The sequence below is a fragment of the Castor canadensis genome, chromosome 8 (assembly GCF_047511655.1).
Source record: "Castor canadensis chromosome 8, mCasCan1.hap1v2, whole genome shotgun sequence".
Taxonomy (NCBI): domain Eukaryota; kingdom Metazoa; phylum Chordata; class Mammalia; order Rodentia; family Castoridae; genus Castor; species Castor canadensis.
The window spans coordinates 77,624,028-77,642,407 of NC_133393.1; the positions used below are offsets into that span (position 1 = coordinate 77,624,028).

General features: G+C 37.7%; 1 protein-coding gene across 6 annotated transcripts in view; it reads left to right on the forward strand.

Moving 5' to 3' along the window:
* Positions 1 to 491: 491 nt before the first annotated feature.
* Positions 492 to 18,380, forward strand: part of Lrrk2 (leucine rich repeat kinase 2) — a 135,961-nt gene continuing 118,072 nt past the window's right edge. For 5 of the 6 annotated variants that reach the window (XM_074083131.1, XM_020186217.2, XM_074083132.1 and 2 more), the window contains exons 1-7: positions 492 to 783; positions 1,097 to 1,182; positions 7,290 to 7,399; positions 10,269 to 10,357; positions 12,937 to 13,071; positions 15,356 to 15,490; positions 18,172 to 18,303. In XM_074083131.1, the coding sequence (XP_073939232.1) occupies positions 630 to 783; positions 1,097 to 1,182; positions 7,290 to 7,399; positions 10,269 to 10,357; positions 12,937 to 13,071; positions 15,356 to 15,490; positions 18,172 to 18,303 (841 nt within the window). In that variant the 5' untranslated portion in view covers positions 492 to 629. The remainder of the gene's footprint in view (positions 784 to 1,096; positions 1,183 to 7,289; positions 7,400 to 10,268; positions 10,358 to 12,936; positions 13,072 to 15,355; positions 15,491 to 18,171; positions 18,304 to 18,380) is intronic. The other variant, XM_074083133.1, reaches the window with a different exon arrangement.

An 18,380-nucleotide genomic window follows, 5' to 3' on the forward strand; every position in this document is an offset into this window, starting at 1 on the left:
TCAGCTCCCTATAGGGGGAACTCTAAAGACAATGTTTTCCTAAAAGGGGCCAACTGGGCGGTGTCCTCCTTTTCCCAACGCCCTGATTTCTATTCTTAGATCTCGGTGGCTTTCATTTTTAATCTTCGTGGTTCCCAGACCTTCGGTGGGGTTGCAGAGAGAGGCCTGGGTTGGCAGGGCTCAGGCCTGGAGACTTTGGCGGAGACACTTGGTCACAGTTTCTTCCTGCAGGACTCCCGCAGCAGCCAGTGGGATCTGGTCAGAGGAGGCGGTGCTCGCCAGTCATCGGGGCTCTGCGGGCTTGGGGGCCACGGTCACGGTCACGGTCACGGTCACGGTCATCCCCGCCCGCTCTAGCCGCGCCTGGGTGGCTGCTGCCGCTCCACCGGGTGGACGCTCGCGCTGGGCGCAGAGCTGGGTCTGCGGCCTGGGTGGGGAGGAGGAAGCCGGGGAGCGGGAGGATCAGGAGGAGGACCAGGAGGACGACCGCAACCAGGAGGAGGGCAGCGCAGGGCGGGGAGCCGCCGCCTTCCTCATAAACAGCCCGGCGTGGGAGCCGTGGGCGGGCGAGGCGGAGAGCGGCGCTCCCTGCCCAACCGCGGGCATTGGGGTCTGGAGCAGCGGCCACCATGGCCAGTGGCAGCTGTCAGGGGAGCGAGGAGGAGGAGGAGGAAACTCTGAAGAAGTTGCTAGTCAGGCTGAACAATGTCCAGGAAGGAAAACAGATAGAAACGCTGGTCCAGATCCTGGAAGATATGCTGGTGTTCACGTACTCAGACCACGGTAATCCTTTGCAAAAGAATCCCTTCCCTCCCCTACCCCCCATTCCCCCTCCCCCCCCCCCCCCCCCCGCCTTTCCACTTTTGCAAACTTTCTCCCCTCCCTTTGGAGATAGCTGCCCAGCCTTAGACTTGGGAAGCGCGGACTCCTGGCTTCTTCCTCCAGGGCAGAAAGGAGATGGGAAATTCCAGGAAGATCTTGAGCACTCACCTCTTTTTGCTTTTCTCCCCCTTTCAGACTTAAAAGCGATATTGCGATGCTGTGTGGGTGTGACTTGGGTTCTTTCCCCCCTCCCTCTTTTTGTGTTTTTTTCCAGCCTCGAAGTTATTTGAAGGCAAAAATTTTCACGTGCCTCTGTTGATCGTCCTGGACTCTTACATGAGGGTCGCGAGTGTGCAGCAGGTAGGGTCCTCGCTTCACCCCTTCCCCCTTCGTATGTGTGTGTTGAGGTTACATACTCCCCAGTTCTTGGTTATTTCTGAGATTTGGTCTGAGGAACTGCGGACTGTGATTTTAAGATGTCAAATCTATAGCCAACGTTAACTGAGTCCAAGGGCCTACTCCATGTTCCCTGACAGTCTTGCCAGTGGTCTCTTAATCAAGCTGATTGACAGAATATGGACTGTTAGGAACAGATCCCAAATAAGTTGAGGTTCAATTCTGATACTGGAAGGATGAGTTCAGTAGTGTTTACATCAAACTATTCTGAGGATTTCCTCAGTGTGCTGTGTGACCTAGATAGTCACTATTGCGAATAGTTTGGGAAAAGTGAATAATTAACAGTAATAGGACACAATTAAGTAACTGGCAAACTCTCATAGGTTTCAGCCTTTTTTTTTTTTTTCTTAATTTGAAGACAGAGTTCCACCCTTCAGTCATAGTGTACCTGTAGTATCTAAAGAAAGTGATGTTTTATGATTTCCTTATGTGTTTATATTTATACTTTGTACCTGATGTCACGAATGTAAATGAATGTAAAAGTGTAACTTTTAGGAAAATTCTGAAATCTGAGAAATAACTTGGATATAGTTATAGATGATAAGTAAGAATGACTTACAGTTAAGACAAAATTACTACTTAAGGTGATGACTTCCTTTGGGGCATTTTGACATTTTGGAAACTGAAATCAGTTTTTCATTTGCATAACTAAGTCACACAGAGGACTAGTATTATGCTTTGACCTCTATGGAGTGCAGTGAAAAGTACTTTTTTTTTTTGGCAGTACTGGGGTGTGACCTCATGGCCTAGTGCTTGCTAGGCAAGCCTTTACCATGTGAACCACACTTTTAGTCCTTTTGCTTGTAGTATGTTTTCAGATAGGGTCTCATGCTTTGACCTGGGCTGGTCTGGGAGGGCAGCACCTACCTCTGCCTCCTGAGTAGTTGGAATTCAGGTATGAGCCCTAAACCGGTGTTTCTTCGTATTTACTGATTTTTTTGTGTGTTGTTGGTTTGAACTCAGGGCCTCATGATTGCTGCTCAGGTGCTCTACACTTGAGCAAGGCCTTAGCTCTCTAATATTTCTCAACACTCACTTGAGAGTCCAGACATATGTAAGAATTATCTCAAAGGCTAGTCTAGTTTAGTCTCTCTCTTTATATTTACACTATCTCTGTAACTAACCAGCTTCATCTACACAGGTGAACCATATATCTACCCTTTTTTGCTTTTTTTTTGGAAATTAAAGTCTCACTATGTAGCCCAGGCTGGCCTGGAACTCAGGATCCTCCTGTCTCAGCCTTCTGAGTGCTGGGATTATAGGTATGTACTACCACATCCACCTCTAATTTCTTTTCTATAAGGGCATTGTTTTTACTTTTTTCAACTGTAAAACATTCTCCATCTGACTTGATTTTCAGACTGCTCTCAAACAAGAGCAAGAGGAAGATGGAGGAATGATAAAGACACTGTTCTTTTTAGCACTTATAGTCTGAATTTTGCTCAGGGAATCTGAGTCACATTTCAGGCACTGGCCTGTTGTGCTCATGGCTCTCCACCCACACCATCCTTCTTACTTGTCTCAAAAGTGCCTGATTCTGGATACCTCCATTCCCTGTCTCTGTGCTTGGTAGAATCACTACTGCTTAGTACCACTGAGGACAACTGGACCCTGGGGAGGCTTTGGTTTGCAGATCCAGGGGAGTAGACAGCCAGACTTGAGACTCCAAAGGAGCCTGAAACACACTAACTACCTAATTTTTTTTTTTTTCAGTTTTCAGGATCGAAATTCAGGGTCTTGCACATACTAAGCAGGCATTCTGCCACTGAACTACATCCCCAGAAACCTTAATTCTTAATTTTAGAAACTGCCCAAATTTGGACACACTTCTCTAGATTACTTATGAATGTCACTTAAAATCCTTGCCCAGAGGGGACCAGAGGAAGAGTATGATGGAAAAGAAGTAGTAGTCTTTTTGAATGTTAATTTTGTGGAACAGAATTATTACTTTCAGCATTATAGGTACATGTCTGCAAAGGGCATTATGTATATTATATCATTTGATTCTTGCTAGAATCCCAGAAATCTTACTGGATATTTTACCCTCACTGTGGCTTAGTAAGAGTAAGTAGCCCCTTGGTGATAGGGGCTGGTGATAGGGCAGGATTCAGGCCTTCTCATGCCTTCCACGTTTCTTTCCATCAAATACAACACTAGCTGCTGAATTACTTGCTTACTTGTGTAAGCAAGTAAAAGATATCTTGGTTTGGTACACATACATCAATTTTAATTATCATTGGTCTTAACAAAGGGATGTAGAAAGGAGTCTCTCTCCACTAAGATTTTAATATGCCACTTAAAAGTAGTTTCTTCCTTTAAATGTCTTCACATCATTGGGGTCATTAATATAGGCATCCCTTAATATACCCAATTATATACCCAACTAGCTTGTGAAGAATATGAGTTAAGGAGTGTTCTCTTCAGAAATAAATGTTAGGTTTTGTTTCCAGAAATCATTTAACATGATATTCCAGCCTCTGAATTTTTACTTTCAAATTTTAAAAAATATTTTGTTGGTGCTTGTTTGTAAATGACAATCTTTAGAGAATTGGTGGTTAGACTGCAGTATACCTTTCTCTTCCTGCCACTCATTTTCTCTGTTCCTCAATTTTACTTCTCGATATCCACACAATTCCACCCTGTGAAGAAGGGGAGCAAAATAAATGAAAGTGGCTAAAATTTTCTTTACCCCTTGACTCCTTTCCCATTGTGCATGAATGAGATGCTGAAGTTTAAAGAATAATTATAATAAGGAAAACTGCCAATGTAATTACATCAATAAATTCAGGATAGGAACTTTGTCTCTTTGAGAGATAAGCTTTTAATTGAATAGATTAATGGATCAATTGTTACCTCTGCTTTGTTGCTGGAGATTCTATTTAATTATAGAAGCTCCACTCCGTGACTGCAAGCTCAGCTCCTGAATCTTTTTTGCAAAGCAATTATTGATGCTGCAGCCTTACCAACCCAAACAAAACAGGTTTTCTCCTTGAGTCAGCCGTACAGGTATAGACTTGAGTTCAGCATCCTATGTGATCCCTCCCCTTCCCCACCAGAAACTCTACAGGATGTTATTTTCTTAAATACTCATGGGGAAAGTGTCTCCATATAGTTTGTGAAAGCTCAAAAATAGATGGTTTCTATGACAGCTGTATTGTCACTGTCTGTTCCGCTTACATGGAGGAGTATGTCCTACTTAAATATAGCTGTAAGAAATTGCTGCCTTTTAAAGCAAATTAAAATTATATAAAAAGAAGTAGTGGCAAAAAAGTAATTCATGCTTAATCTGAAAAGTAATATTGTAAAGTGATCTTGCAGATTTTTATCTTTGTGAGGTACCTCTTGTTTATTCCTGTAAGCAAGAAACTTGTGCCTCTGTTCCTATTGAACATATAAAAATTTCTCACCTTGTCATTCAGCTCTCAGCATCCTTCAACTCCACTTATGCATCCAGTATTACCCAGCAACAGTCTCCTCCCCTGTACCAGTCTTCTTTTTTTTTTTATTCATTTATTTACATGTGCATATATTGTTTAGGCCATTTCTCCCCTCTGCCTCCCCACCTTGCCCCGCCTCCTTCCTCTCTCCCTCACCCCTCCTTGCTTCCAGGCAGAACATGTTCTGCCCTAATCTCTAATTTTGTTGAAGAGAAGACATAAGCAATAATAAGAAAGACAAAGCACTTTTGCTAGTTGAGATAAGGATAACTATACAGAGAGATTCCTATCATTGCTTCCATGTACAAATGTGTTACAACCCAAGTTGATTCATCTCTAACTGACCTTTTCACTAGTTCCTGATCCCCTTCTCATATTGACCTCTGTCACTTAGGTTTCTGTATTAGTTCCTCTGGAGTGGGGACATCAAACACTTTCATGTTTTGGGTTTCCTACCTATCCCCATACCTTTGGTATGTGTTCTCTCCTTGTCACGTGACCCAAGCCCGACAACATTGCTGTATTGCCCTAGATCTAAAGTCCACATATGAGGGAGAACATACGATTTTTGGTCTTCTGAGCCTGGCTAATCTCACTCAGAATGATGTTCTCTAGTTCCATCCATTTACCTGCAAATGATAAGATTTCATTCTTCTTCATGGCTGAGTAAAATTCCATTGTGTATAGATACCACATTTTCTTAATCCATTCATCAGTAGTGGAGCATCTTGGCTGTTTCCATAACTTGGCTATTGTGAGTAGTGCTGCAATAAACATGGGTGTGCAGGTGCCTCTGGAGTAACCTGTGTCACAGTCTTTTAGGTGTATCCCCAGGAGTGGGATTGCTGGACCATATGGTAGATCTATGTTTAGATTTTTAAGAAGTCTCTAAATTTTTTTCCAGAGTGGTTGTACTAGCTTGCGTTCCCACCAGCAGTGTACAAGGGTTCCTTTTTCCCCCACATCCTTGCCAACACATGATGTTGGTGGTGTTTTTGGTGATGGCTATTCTAACAGGGGTGAGGTGGAATCTTAGTGTGGTTTTGATTTGCATTCCCTTTATGGCTAGAGATGGTGAGCATTTTTTCATGTGCTTTTTGGCCATTTGAATTTCTTCTTTTGAGAAAGTTCTGTTTAGTTCGGTTACCCATTTCTTTATTAGTTCATTGATTTTAGGAGAATTTAGTTTTTTAAGTTCCCTGTATATTCTGGTTATCAATCTGTTGTTTGATGTATAGCTGGCAAATATTTTCTCCCACTCTGTGGGTGGTCTCTTCAGTTTAGAGACCATTTCTTTTGTTGTGCAGAAGCTTTTTAGTTTTCAGTCTTCTTACCATTTAGGACTCTGCTTTCCTCTCAACTCATCGTTTTAGAAGGTTCTTTTGAAATCTGTCTCAAATTCTACTTCTTCCTTATATCCTTTGAGTAATTGTAGCTTACAGTGAGTCTTACTTTCAGAGTTCATATTATATTGGTATTTATCATACACCATACTTAAGCACCAAAATTAATTAATTTACATGCTATACTTCTATGCATTTTCTGGTTTGTTTATTTCTTAACCAATCAAGTATAGTTCTCAACATGGTAAAAAGAATTGAAGATACTATAAATATACAGAAGAATAGACAGTAGGAAGAGTGGGTTAAATTTAGTCTCTGGTTTGGAATCAGGACTTTGTATTTTTTTCAGGGGTCAAGAGCAATTTATATGAGTGAAGATTTATGTATTCATTTTGGGACTACTAGTGTTTGAACTCAGGGCCTTGGGCCTGCTAGGCAAGCATTCTAGCATGTGAGCCACACCTACAGTCATGACAAGAGACTTAAAACATATCAACAATTTCATATTTCATTTGGAAGTGTGAAATGAACATTTGTGGGACATCTGTGATTGCTAGGCCTCATTAGTTCATAGTTAGATATAGAGAGATGAAAAAGGGGCCATTGAGGAGTTCCACCTTCTTTCTATATCATACAGCCCTTTATTTTCCCTGCAACAGATGTAGATTCAATTATAGGACAATGCCATTTCATTTGCCACTGCTACCCTATCCCCATTACTTGAAAGCAGTCATTTCTGATAACTTACACTTTGCCACTAAAATCTCATCTCCCCCTAATTCTCCATTCCAAGTCGCATATTTTTTTTTCTTATAATTAAAATCTCAAATTCTTGGAAGAGATTCTATCAGGTAAATATATGTTTTTAAAAAGTACTAAGATGTGAGTATAGCCATTCTTGAACTTAATAATTTTGGTATGCCCTCTAAAATTATTTTTGTGTTCTATTTTAGTTTATTTTGTTTTATTTACATAATAAGCATGTCTATTTTCCTCATCGTTCAGAAATTTCATAATTTTTGTGTGTATGACTTTGAAGTAGTATGTAGTCTAAATATATATGGCTTGCTTTCATTTTCAGTAAGTATTTTAGGGAACTGTCTTATTTTAAAATAAATATTTAAAAATTATGTAATCACCTAGTCTACTAAGAATGGAGAGGTCTAATTTGATTGAATATGTTCTATTAGCATCCTCTAAAGAATGTGAATATTTTCTTTCTCATTTTCAGGTGGGTTGGTCACTTCTGTGCAAATTAATAGAAGTCTGTCCAGGTACAATGCAAAGCTTAATGGGACCGCAGGACATTGGAAATGATTGGGAAGTCCTTGGTGTTCACCAGTAAGTATGGTAGATGTATAAAAATAAACTGCATTGAATATTTACTTATTTATACACATGACAGACTTTCCCTTGATAAAGTATACTTTCAATCCAAGGTCTTCTGGTCAAATCCTTCAAAATGCAGATATTTTGCCTTGAATCAATGGTTTATAGTTACAGAGAGCTTTAAACTCAGGGATTCAAGTTAGAAAATTAACATTGATGGTAAGATGCCAGGTAACATTATTTTAATAATTTATTTCTACAATTATATGATGGTTAAGTTGTAGTTTTTTTTATCTCTACTTAAGAATTCAAACCAAGAAAAGTGTTTTACTTTTTAATAGTAGAACTGATAAAATCTACTAGTTCTTAAAGAAATGGGAACTGAAAAGTTAGTTCTGTAAGTAGCAATTTAAAAGTTTATGCCTGACTGTCTTTAAATAGCATAGTTACATGTATTCATGCATACATTTTTAGCGAGTTTAAACTATGGCTTTTGAGAAGAAGAAAAAAGAGGAAATTACCTTTCAGCACATCTGCAGTCAAGTCTTGATGGCTACATTACCAGCTCTGTTTTTGTAGTTTTCAGCATAATGACTTTTTAAATGAGTCCACTTCCTTATCCATAATTAGTTAAGAATTTTCTGAAGAAACATTTGTTTGCAGGAAAATCCTTTTCTTAACTTAGTTTCTTGACATTTAAAAACCATCTTCTGCCATTAAGTTATCTCTATGGCTAAAGCCACTTTTCTTTACCACAGAGAAGGCAATTATGAATGTATTTTGACTGGGTCTTGGTATGTAGCCTAGGCTGGCCTTAAACCCATGATCCTCCTGCCTCCAGCTCCCAAGTACTGGGATTACAGGCATGCACACATTTTTCCATTTTAAATAAATATGTGTTGCTGTTCTTCAGTTTCCATCGTCTCAATGGCATGCTTTGAAAAAAGCATATTTTCAATGAATCTGTGCTCTCATCTTCAAACTAATTTCTGAAATTCTATGAGTCAGTTCTATAGCATTTAGTGAAGAATTACCCAAATGTACCTACAATTAGTAATTGCAACTTTAAGTGTCCCTTGGTTTGTTTGAGAGTTTTCAAGATCCCCAAAGATTAGTCAATTGAGAACCTCAAGGAGTGCTGGAAAACTCATCTAGTCTATTCCAGTAGAAATCATCTGTTCACAGTAAATTTCGAGACCATTTCCACAGGGAGCATCCTTCATTTATTCATTCAATCAATTGCTCACTTGCTCATTGGTTCATACTTTCAGTTCCTTACCTTGCCAACTGGAGATCAAGTGACAAGGTTTTTGAATTTAAGCAAAGCTGTGGATGCCACCAGCATCTTCTCCCAATAATGTAAAGCCACACAACACTGGATAGAAAAGACTAGACATTACATTTTGAAACTGGCTAACACAGGTATAAAAATCCCATGGGTTTGGAATCAAAAACGAATGAATCTGAGATTCATTATATAATGTAAAATATTACTTTCTCTTTTAAGAATAGTAACAAACAGATTAGGAATGGTGGCTCAGGCCTGTAACCCAAGCTATGTGGGATGTGGAGATCTGGATGATCATGATTCAAGGCTAGCTCCCAGCAAAAAAAAGAAAAAGAAAAGTAGTAAGACTCCCATTTCAACTAATGCGAGCTGGATGCAATGGCATATGTCTGTCATCCCAGCTACTTGGGAAGCATAAGTAGGAAGATTGTATTCCAAGAACACATAGGCCTTGAGTTCAAATCCCAGGACTACCAAGAAAAAAAAGAAAAGTATCCATCAGTAACTTAAATATTTCAATGATTCTTAACTCATCTATACAAATTGATATTTTTATTAAATCTTTCTAAATGTGAACACTTCAACACACATAATGCAGAATTCATAAGTTTATGTTGCATATAAAAATGGGCTTGACCTCTTGAAGTGTACAAGCTCTTCATAATATTTGAGATATGGAGTTGGGTGAAAGTAGGTAATAACTGAACATGAGTATTTAGAGGAAAATAAGCAGTACTTACAACTAGTTACCGCTTAAGTTTTTTTTTTTTTTTTTTTTTTTGTGGTGCTGGGGTTTAAACTCAGGGTCTACACTGAGTCACTCCACCAGTCCTTTTTTTGTGTTGAGTATTTTCAGGTTCTTGTGAACTTTTTCCCTGGGCTGGCTTCAAACCTCAATCCTGCTGATCTCTGCCTCCTGAGTAGCTAGGATTACAGGCGTGAGCCACTAGTACCTGGCTTTGTTTGGTTTTTTCCTATTGCTGGGGATCAAATGCAGAACCTTGCATATGCTAAGCGAGCATTCTAACACTTAGCTACATGTTCAAGTTTCTTTGTTTTTAGTTTTGGTTTGTCCTCCCACTTTAACATATAGAGTTGGCAATTAAAGTTTATACTTATTTAATGTATGTGGCTTAATGATTTATGACACATAAATGAGAAATATTTATCACAATCAAGCTAATTAGCTAATTAGCAGTCAAGCCAAGTACTTATTTATTTATTTTCATGGTTCTGGGGATTGCACCTGGGGCTTTGTGCATGCTAGGCAAGAACGCTATCACTGAGCTGAACCCCAAGCCCGCCTGTTAAGTTTTTGTAAGCCTGTTTTAGGCTTGCAGGGAAACAAAACCATAGCAAAAAACATATGAGCTTTACTAGAGGGAAGTAAATATAATGAGAACAATAAAAATACATGTGAATAAAAAACAGTATCTATGGGCTGGGGACAAAGCTCATGGTAGAGTGCCTGTCTAACATGCATAAGGCCTTGGGTACAATCCCAACATTATGAAAAAAAAAATTAAATTTAGATATTGTAAAACCTCTAAGTATAAACTTACATTTTTATCTGCTTGCTGTTTTTAACTCCAGACTCATTCTTAAAATGCTAATGGTTCATCATGCCAATGTAAACCTGTCAACAGTTGGACTGAAGGCCTTAGATCTCCTTCTAACTTCGGGTAATACACTTACACATTTTCAAAATTGTGTCAGAAATATTTAAAATTTATTAAATGTGCTTTAATTTTGTTAGGATCATATTATAATATATTCTAAATACCAGTGATTTCCAAAACTCTTTCTGTTTCCATCTTCTCCACTCAACTTGTTTCTGTATATATTGTCTTTCAAAAATCTCATGCAATACCTTTGTTTTAAACATTATGATATTACTCTCAGATTCCTAACTCCAGCTATGCTCCCAAAATCTCATCCTGTATTTCACATTCCCACTGGCATGGTGGCCACTCATGTGCTTCCCACTATTTTATCTTTCTTCCTATATATCTTTGCTACGTTTTCTACATGTGCTAGAGTATGTGTATATAGAAAGTATATAGTGTTACTTCTCGAGTGTTTGGAAGATGCCAGCCTTCACATGTAAAATGCTTCACATGCTTTTTAAAACTTAATCCACCTTGAGATAGGTATTTTACGTCAGCTTTCAAGGTGAAAAACACTGAAACGCAGAGAAGTTGCCTTGGCTGCTAAGTGGTAGAACCAGGGTCCCATTCCACATGTCAGGTTCTTTGCCTAAAGAGGCTTCTGCCTGGAAGATAGTAGACTTAAATAAAGATTCTGAGATGGTGCAACAGCTGTGGTAGACCATTGGGGTCACATTAGGTTCTGAGAAGGGGAAAGCTGCTTCACAGGGGACCTAACCTTGACAGAGTGGGAGGAGTTTCGCTCAATGTAATGCAGGACACTCTTCCTCAAGAGAACCATGGGTTCAGAGGTGCAGAGGCAGCTGTAAGGATCGTGTGAGAGGCTGGACAGAGACTTTTGGCCTTGCTAATGAAGCCCCAACAGAAGAGAGAAGGAAGAAAGACTGGAAAGACTAGGGTATGAAGTAAGAGAGATAGCAAGACCCAAAGATTCTCATCATTTCATCATGGCTTTTTATTAAAATACTTAATGGCATGTATTAACTAGTTTTAACCACAATTTATTTTAAACCCTCCTTCTTAGGAACTTATTTTTTGATTCATTCTTTATTTGATGATAGACAGAAAGATGAGATTTTATGAACTTGAAATTTTTTTATCATACCAATTGACTATAGGAGTTTAATGGAAATATAATACTCAATTTTAGGCTGAATATTATTTTTAAGGATTGAAAAATCTTTGAACACTGGAATAGATAAAAGTCAGTAGCATGGAGACAGCTAGGAAGTTTGACAGGTGTTTTGAAAAGATTAGCTCATTTAATTTCTATTGTGTCACATTCAGAATTTTGAGTCATTAGGAAAGTCACATTCGTTTTAAAGTTAATTTCAGATATGTATTTGTGAATCATTTTTATTGTCTGGCTGTTGATTAATTGATTTAGCAGTTATTGTACACTTACTGTTAGCTTGGTCTGGAAAATCTAAGATCAGACAAAATTCCTACAATGTAGAAGTACACAATCTAGCACTGCTATCCAGTATAAGTTTTTCTCAGCTGTAGAGTAGCTGCTTAGCATGTGCGAGGCCCTGGGATCAATCTCCAACACCAGAAAGAAGAAGTGTTTACTACTACTACTTCCATTTCATTGCTATTGTTTTTGACAGAATAGATATTATTTGTGTTATGTCTGTAATTGTGGCAGGAATAGAATATGTTTGGTATAGAAAAGGGCAAGAATGTTTTATGTAACTAGTGCAGGTGCAAAGGGATATTTAAAAAATGTTTAGAGGCTGGAATGTAGCTCAGTGGTAGAGTCCTTACTCAGTATGTGTGAGTCCTGTGTTTGATCTCCAGCACTTTCAAAAAAAAGGTTTAGTGATGAGTGAGGAAAGGCATGGAAAGACATGGGACTGATGAGATTCATATAGTCAGTTTTGTGAAGGATCTTGTTTGTTATAATAAGAGTTAAGAGAAGGCCTTTGGAGAGTCCAGCAATGGATTTACAGGATCACATCTGGTTTTGAGAAATATGACGCATAGAGTAAGCTTGTTGGGTTGAGATTTGAGTAAGGCAGAAAAATTAAGCATATGTCTGCATTCTAGGTGGGAGGTGATTAGGTCCTAAACATGGTAGGAATGGAGGGACTGTGTTCAAAAAGAGTTTTTGAGATATTTAGATGGTGATATTTGTAGGAACTGGTAATGTGTTGATTCATTGGTTATCCAGAGAAGGAGAAGAGAAAGGGAGGACAGAAGAAAGAAGATGACTTGGGTAGTTTCTCTCTTGGTTACCTATTGGATTATGAATATCCTTTATTGAGGAAGAAAAGGGAACAGGAGTAGGCTAGATTTGGGGTGCCCATAGAATATTCATATGGTGCTGTTTAAGAAGCAGATAGAACTACATTTTAGGAGTTTAGGGCAAAAGATCTAGGCCATATGTATTTACTGGAATTTATAAAATGATAATAAAGTGAACTGGGAATTTATCCCGTTTAGAAGGACCCTAGAGCTTGATAGGGCTAACATCTGGGAAAACTAAGGGATCAAAAATAAAAGCCTACAAACCATTCATAGTCCTCACATAAATAATACATCGACTGTTAAGGCAGTTATTTACTTAGGGCATATTATTCTCTTTAAAATAGGAAAAATCACGTTGCTGATACTGGATGAAGAAAGCGATATTTTCTTATTAATTTTTGATGCCATGCACACATTTTCAGCCAGTGATGAAGTCCAGAAACTTGGATGCAAAGCTTTACATGTGCTGTTTGAAAGAGGTATTTAAAAATGCCAACTTCTACATTTTAAAATATATATTTAAAAAGGGCTTAAAATGAGGAAAGTCAGATGTTGTTATGACAAGAGAAAGGAATCAAAATCATATTATTTATAAATAAGTGAAAATTGTCTGTCAAGGATGAGTAGTGGGGTTAAGTGGGAAACATTGCTTGTTTCTATGGAGTGAATTTCATTCATGGTGTATAAATCTTGCAACTGCAGTAGACTTACTTCCATTGCTTAGAAAGGCATAAGGTTCACTTTGAAGTGTGGGCGTTAAGAAAAAATAAAACTGTGAAGTCAAGCATAGGTTAAATTTGGGTTTATGATGTTGAGTCACTACCAGCATTTTAGAAATTGCTAAGGGCTCTGTATAAAGAATCTGGAAGGTCACAAAGTGTCCTTTAGGAAAAAGACTGATATGTATTTCATAGCATGGAGACTGATAACAGATTAGCATGTAATTTTGGAGTTAGTTCTTCCACTGGCTTAATGAGGAAATGAGTCAGAGAAGTGAGCAACTTGCCAGAGGGCACAGAACTAGTCAGTGTACAGTTTGGTGATTACTGCTTTTTTGAGAGTCCTGTTTGCAGCATTAGGAGGCCCAACCTTGCTGGGCATTTTAAGAATGATTTACCCAGACCTTGTCGTAAATATCAGTTTAGCACTTTAATTCTGGCAACTCTTAGAAATGGGACAGAGCGCTTAATGCTGTTTAATTCTCTGTCTTATTCTGGAAGGACTTTTAACAGCTTCTAGGTAATTATAATACATTTCGGAATATGGATCAAGGGAAAATACTAAGCTAGAATAAGTTTACTATTTACTTAAGGTACTATATGTTTGCAAAGGGATAGGCCAGAAATTTGGCTCTTTGCTTTCTAGCTGGCAAAGAAGAGAAATAAACATCTTGGTTACACATTTGTTGAGATAAATATAAACTCATTGCTTAGGAGAAGCAATCTGTCTCATGGGAGACTGGCAAAAGTCCTCCCACCAGGTTCCTTGCATGAGATGATAAAGTAGGAATACAAAGTGTATTTCGGTGAAAGTGACTCTGTCAAGAGTCAGAACAACTGAAGCCTGGGACCCAACTCTTTGACGATCTGGCTTGGTGGGGAAAAAAGTTTGCTGCGAGTAAAGGATTTAAGATTAGAGTATCTTCTGTGTCACAACTAAGCTTTTGATAAGGGTTGGGCAGGTAAGGTTTGAGATTCTGTTGTCTGGCAGGGTCTGTAATCTTCCGTGTTGCAATTTAGAGGCACATTCTTACTCATGAAGAAGGGTTATTATCACTCTTTGGCCAATGTTGTGGGGCCCTTAGAAGATATATGGATATGAGCCAGGGAATGTTAAACAAAAGAATCTTAATGGAAACATCAGAATGTTGAGAGAATTACGATTATAAATGTAGCTAGAAAAATTTATTTTTCCAGGAGTATCAAATTGCCTAAAATTTAGCTAATAAAGTTAGTTTTTAAAACATCAGTTAATAAAGTTAATTTTCAAAATTCAAAGATATGCTTTGGAGACTACAAAATGAAAGAGTTCTGCGGTATTTCGCATTAATTAAAATAATCTAGCCTATTTCTCATTATTCTCATACTATATGGACACATTGGTATAAAATTGAAAAAAAAATTAATGTTGATTACAAAAAGAGCTTTGTTTCTTAACATTTTTGTTAGCACCATTCTCAAGCTAAATTAGCCAGATCTTTAAACATGTTTCTGAGGTTTCCACCTAATAAAATGATTCCAAATGGACCTCATTGACTTGATCAAAAGGCTTTAAGTATGAAAATTAATGATTACAATTACTTTTATCTCTGATAGAAAACCATTAAGACAGAGTATTTCAAAGTGTAGTTACTTGCCATTTCCTGAACTCACACATTTAGCTGAGCTTCCCCTTAAAAGTCTAGTAGTAGTCCCTACTCTTAGGCATTGCAAAATTTTCAGGTCATCTTTATTGTACTGGTTTTCTCTAGCATCTCTCCAAAGAAATGGTAATATTTTTGTTTTCCTGAGAATTGTTTGGTGACGACTACTTTTGCACTTTCAACCATGATGTAACAAATATAGGTCAAGCAAACTTATTTTAAAATCAATAGCTTGTTTCCCTTTATAAAATTCTTAGGAAGGGATTTTTGCAGAAACACATTTTTATTAAGAGTACTGTATTTGCTATGTTTCTACAATTTTCATGAATATATTTTTTGATTATCTAAACTTTTATATGACTTTAAAGCTTATTCAATATTTTTTTCCTTTGGTTTTTTAGTTTCTGAAGAACAACTCATTGAATTTGTTGAGAACAAAGATTATACTATATTGCTAAATGCATTAAAAAATTTTAAAGATGAAGAGGAAATTGTCCTACATGTACTGCACTGTTTACATTCCCTAGCAATTCCTTGTAAGTATCCTGATTTCTTTTTCTCATGTGAAAAATCACAGTATATCTCCTTTCTAAATATACTTTGAAAATATTTTTTGTTATTTAGAGACTTGTGAATGCTAAACTCCATTCATTTAATTAATTTATATATTTTAGGACTGTATTATAGCTGGCTCTAGGCTTGGTTGTGGGGAAGCAATAGTGGAAAATATGAACATGTTCCTTGACTTTTCAGAGTTCATAGTGTGGTGGTTGATACAGATGTTTGCCTAAGGTGATTACAGTGCATTATAAGTCATTATAGGAGTGCATAGATGTAGGAAAGCAAGATCTCTTGGAAGAGTCTTTTAAAAAATTTTTATTTTATTTTTATTAGCTTATTATTGTTGTACTGGGGGTACAGTGTGACATTTACAGAAGTGCTTATAATATATCTTAGTTGGATTCACCCTTCCATCTTTCTCCTTTCTCTTCCCTCTTCTTAAAATAGTTTCAACAGATCTTACTTTTCCATTTTCATACATGTGTACATAATATTTACACCATATTCACTCTCTTTCATCCTTTCCCTATGCCTTCCTCCCTCCCACTGGTATCAATCCCCAGATGGGACCTGTTTTACCTTCCTGTCCTTCACTTTTTAAAAAAAGACATTATTGTTTAAGATATCTATACAAGCCAGACACTGGCTTGTATAGGTGGCTCATGCCTATAATCCTAGCTACTTGGGAGGCAGAGACCAGGAAGATCACGCTTCAAAGCCAACCTATACAAATAGTTAGATAGAGACCCTATCTTGAAAATACCTCACATAAAAGCAGGGCTGGCAGAGTGGGCTCAAGTGGTGGAGCACCTGCCTCGCAAGTGTGAGGCCCTGAGTATAAAACTGTACAACTCCCCGCCTCCCCCCCAAAAAAACCGTACCTATTCAGGGTGTTTGTCTTGAAGAAGAGGAGAGCTTTGTGTGTAGTGAGGTGTGAGGTGAAGTGGAAATTCAGGCAGCAGTGAGCTATGTGAGCACGAAGAGGTGGGAGCAAGAGAGTACCTAGAGTCTTCAAAACCATGAAAGTAGCTCAGTAAACTCTGAGTTTCTGAGTGTGCATAAATGCAGGCACATCTAGAAATATCTGCTTGAGTTTCTCTGATGGAAGCAGAGGAAAGGTCTACTAAGAGAGTGGATAGGGCTGGAGACACGGAGTGAGGGCCCAAAAGCCACAGGAAACTTTATTGTAATTGTTGGTTAGCATTTTAGTGATGCTTTGAAGTCTAGCCACTTTTTCACCAAAAAAAAAAAAACAATGAAAAAAATAAGAAGAAATTAATTTGATTCATATGATACTGATGATTACATGCATCAGAGTCTGTTTTGTTTTATAAGAGCACGATAGCAGTTTATATTTTGTCTGTTACCTATGTGGGTTTGCACAGGATATAAATATGCACTTAGCAGTAATATTTTCATTCTCACTCATATAAAGTTGTTTTAAGGATTCAATGAGTTGCATATTGTGAAGGATGTAGAATAGCACACCTGGTGCATAATACCTATTCTAAATCATTGACAGCACTATTATATGTATTATGTACATGAAATATACAATATGTATCTTACGTGTATGTTATGTGTTGGATATAATGTGCATAAATGGTTTCAGATAAGGAAATCAGTATGGCAGCCTGAGGAGGTAAGACTTCATTGTAGCAGGGTCAAAACCAAATGCTTTTGTGAAAGAACGCCTTTCTTTGTGGTTGTAACATCACAGTGCTTTCTTAGCTATAGGAAATTAAACACTTGAAAGTGGATGACGTTGAATAATAATAATGGAGAATTCCTTACTTTGCATTTCTCTGAGTCATCACAGCCAACAAGCTGAATTTATTCTTCATTGTACTTTCCTGGGTTATAGTCACTCATTATTTATTTATTTTGGGCTGACTGTTTTTGGAACTCATTGTTTCCCACCCACAGCTGACATAACTCCAGCTGAAATGTGTTGATTCATAATGCAAAGGTCAAAGAAAGTAGCAGCTAAAAATGAAGAAATCAACAGTTTTAAACATTGATTCTATGTTAAAGATTTTTGTTTTTGAATTTTAAAGCAAATCATTATCTCCTGTTCTTAGACAAAGTCGGTAATCATTTTAAGAGACAGTTTCCTTTCATTATTTTTTGTTTGGTGTTTAAAAATGCAGTTTAAATATTAAAAAAAATATTTTGGGGAAAATATTTGGTTAGTTTCAGCTATGCTGAAATCCCATGTTTTGCAGGCAGACTTTTTCCTTTTTTTAGTGAATAGTCAATATTTCATTCAGAGATATAAATGTTTTCTTCATGTAGACTTATAGCTCAGCTTTTCCCACCGGATTCTTCTCTTTCTGTTTCACTTCCATCTGTCCCTTAGTCATATATTTCAATATCATACCTTTCTTCTCCCCTCCTTGATTGCCTCCCTCCACCTTCCTTGGAGCCTTCAGGAAGCTTGGTTTTGCTGCTGGACTGGAGGGAAGAGATCGTGGCTTATTTTAGCCGTTCTGTATGTGACAGTCTCAATTATCCTTGTGTTGGTGTGAGGAAAAGATACAGTAGAAATAAAGCCATTATGCTGACATGCATTTACCATCTGGATAAGACACGTTTGTATACATATTGAAAGGAGAAAATTATTGTCTTAGTGTAACTATGATTTCTTTAAATTTAGGCAGCAATGTTGAAGTCCTCATGAGTGGCAATGTCAGGTGTTACAATATTGTGGTAGAAGCCATGAAAGCATTCCCCGTCAGTGAAAGCATTCAGGAAGTGGGTTGTTGCTTGCTCCATAGGCTTACATTAGGTAAGTTGTAATTCTTAGTTAATTTAATATCACAATCTATATGATGTTAGCATATGCATATTACATATTGATGAATA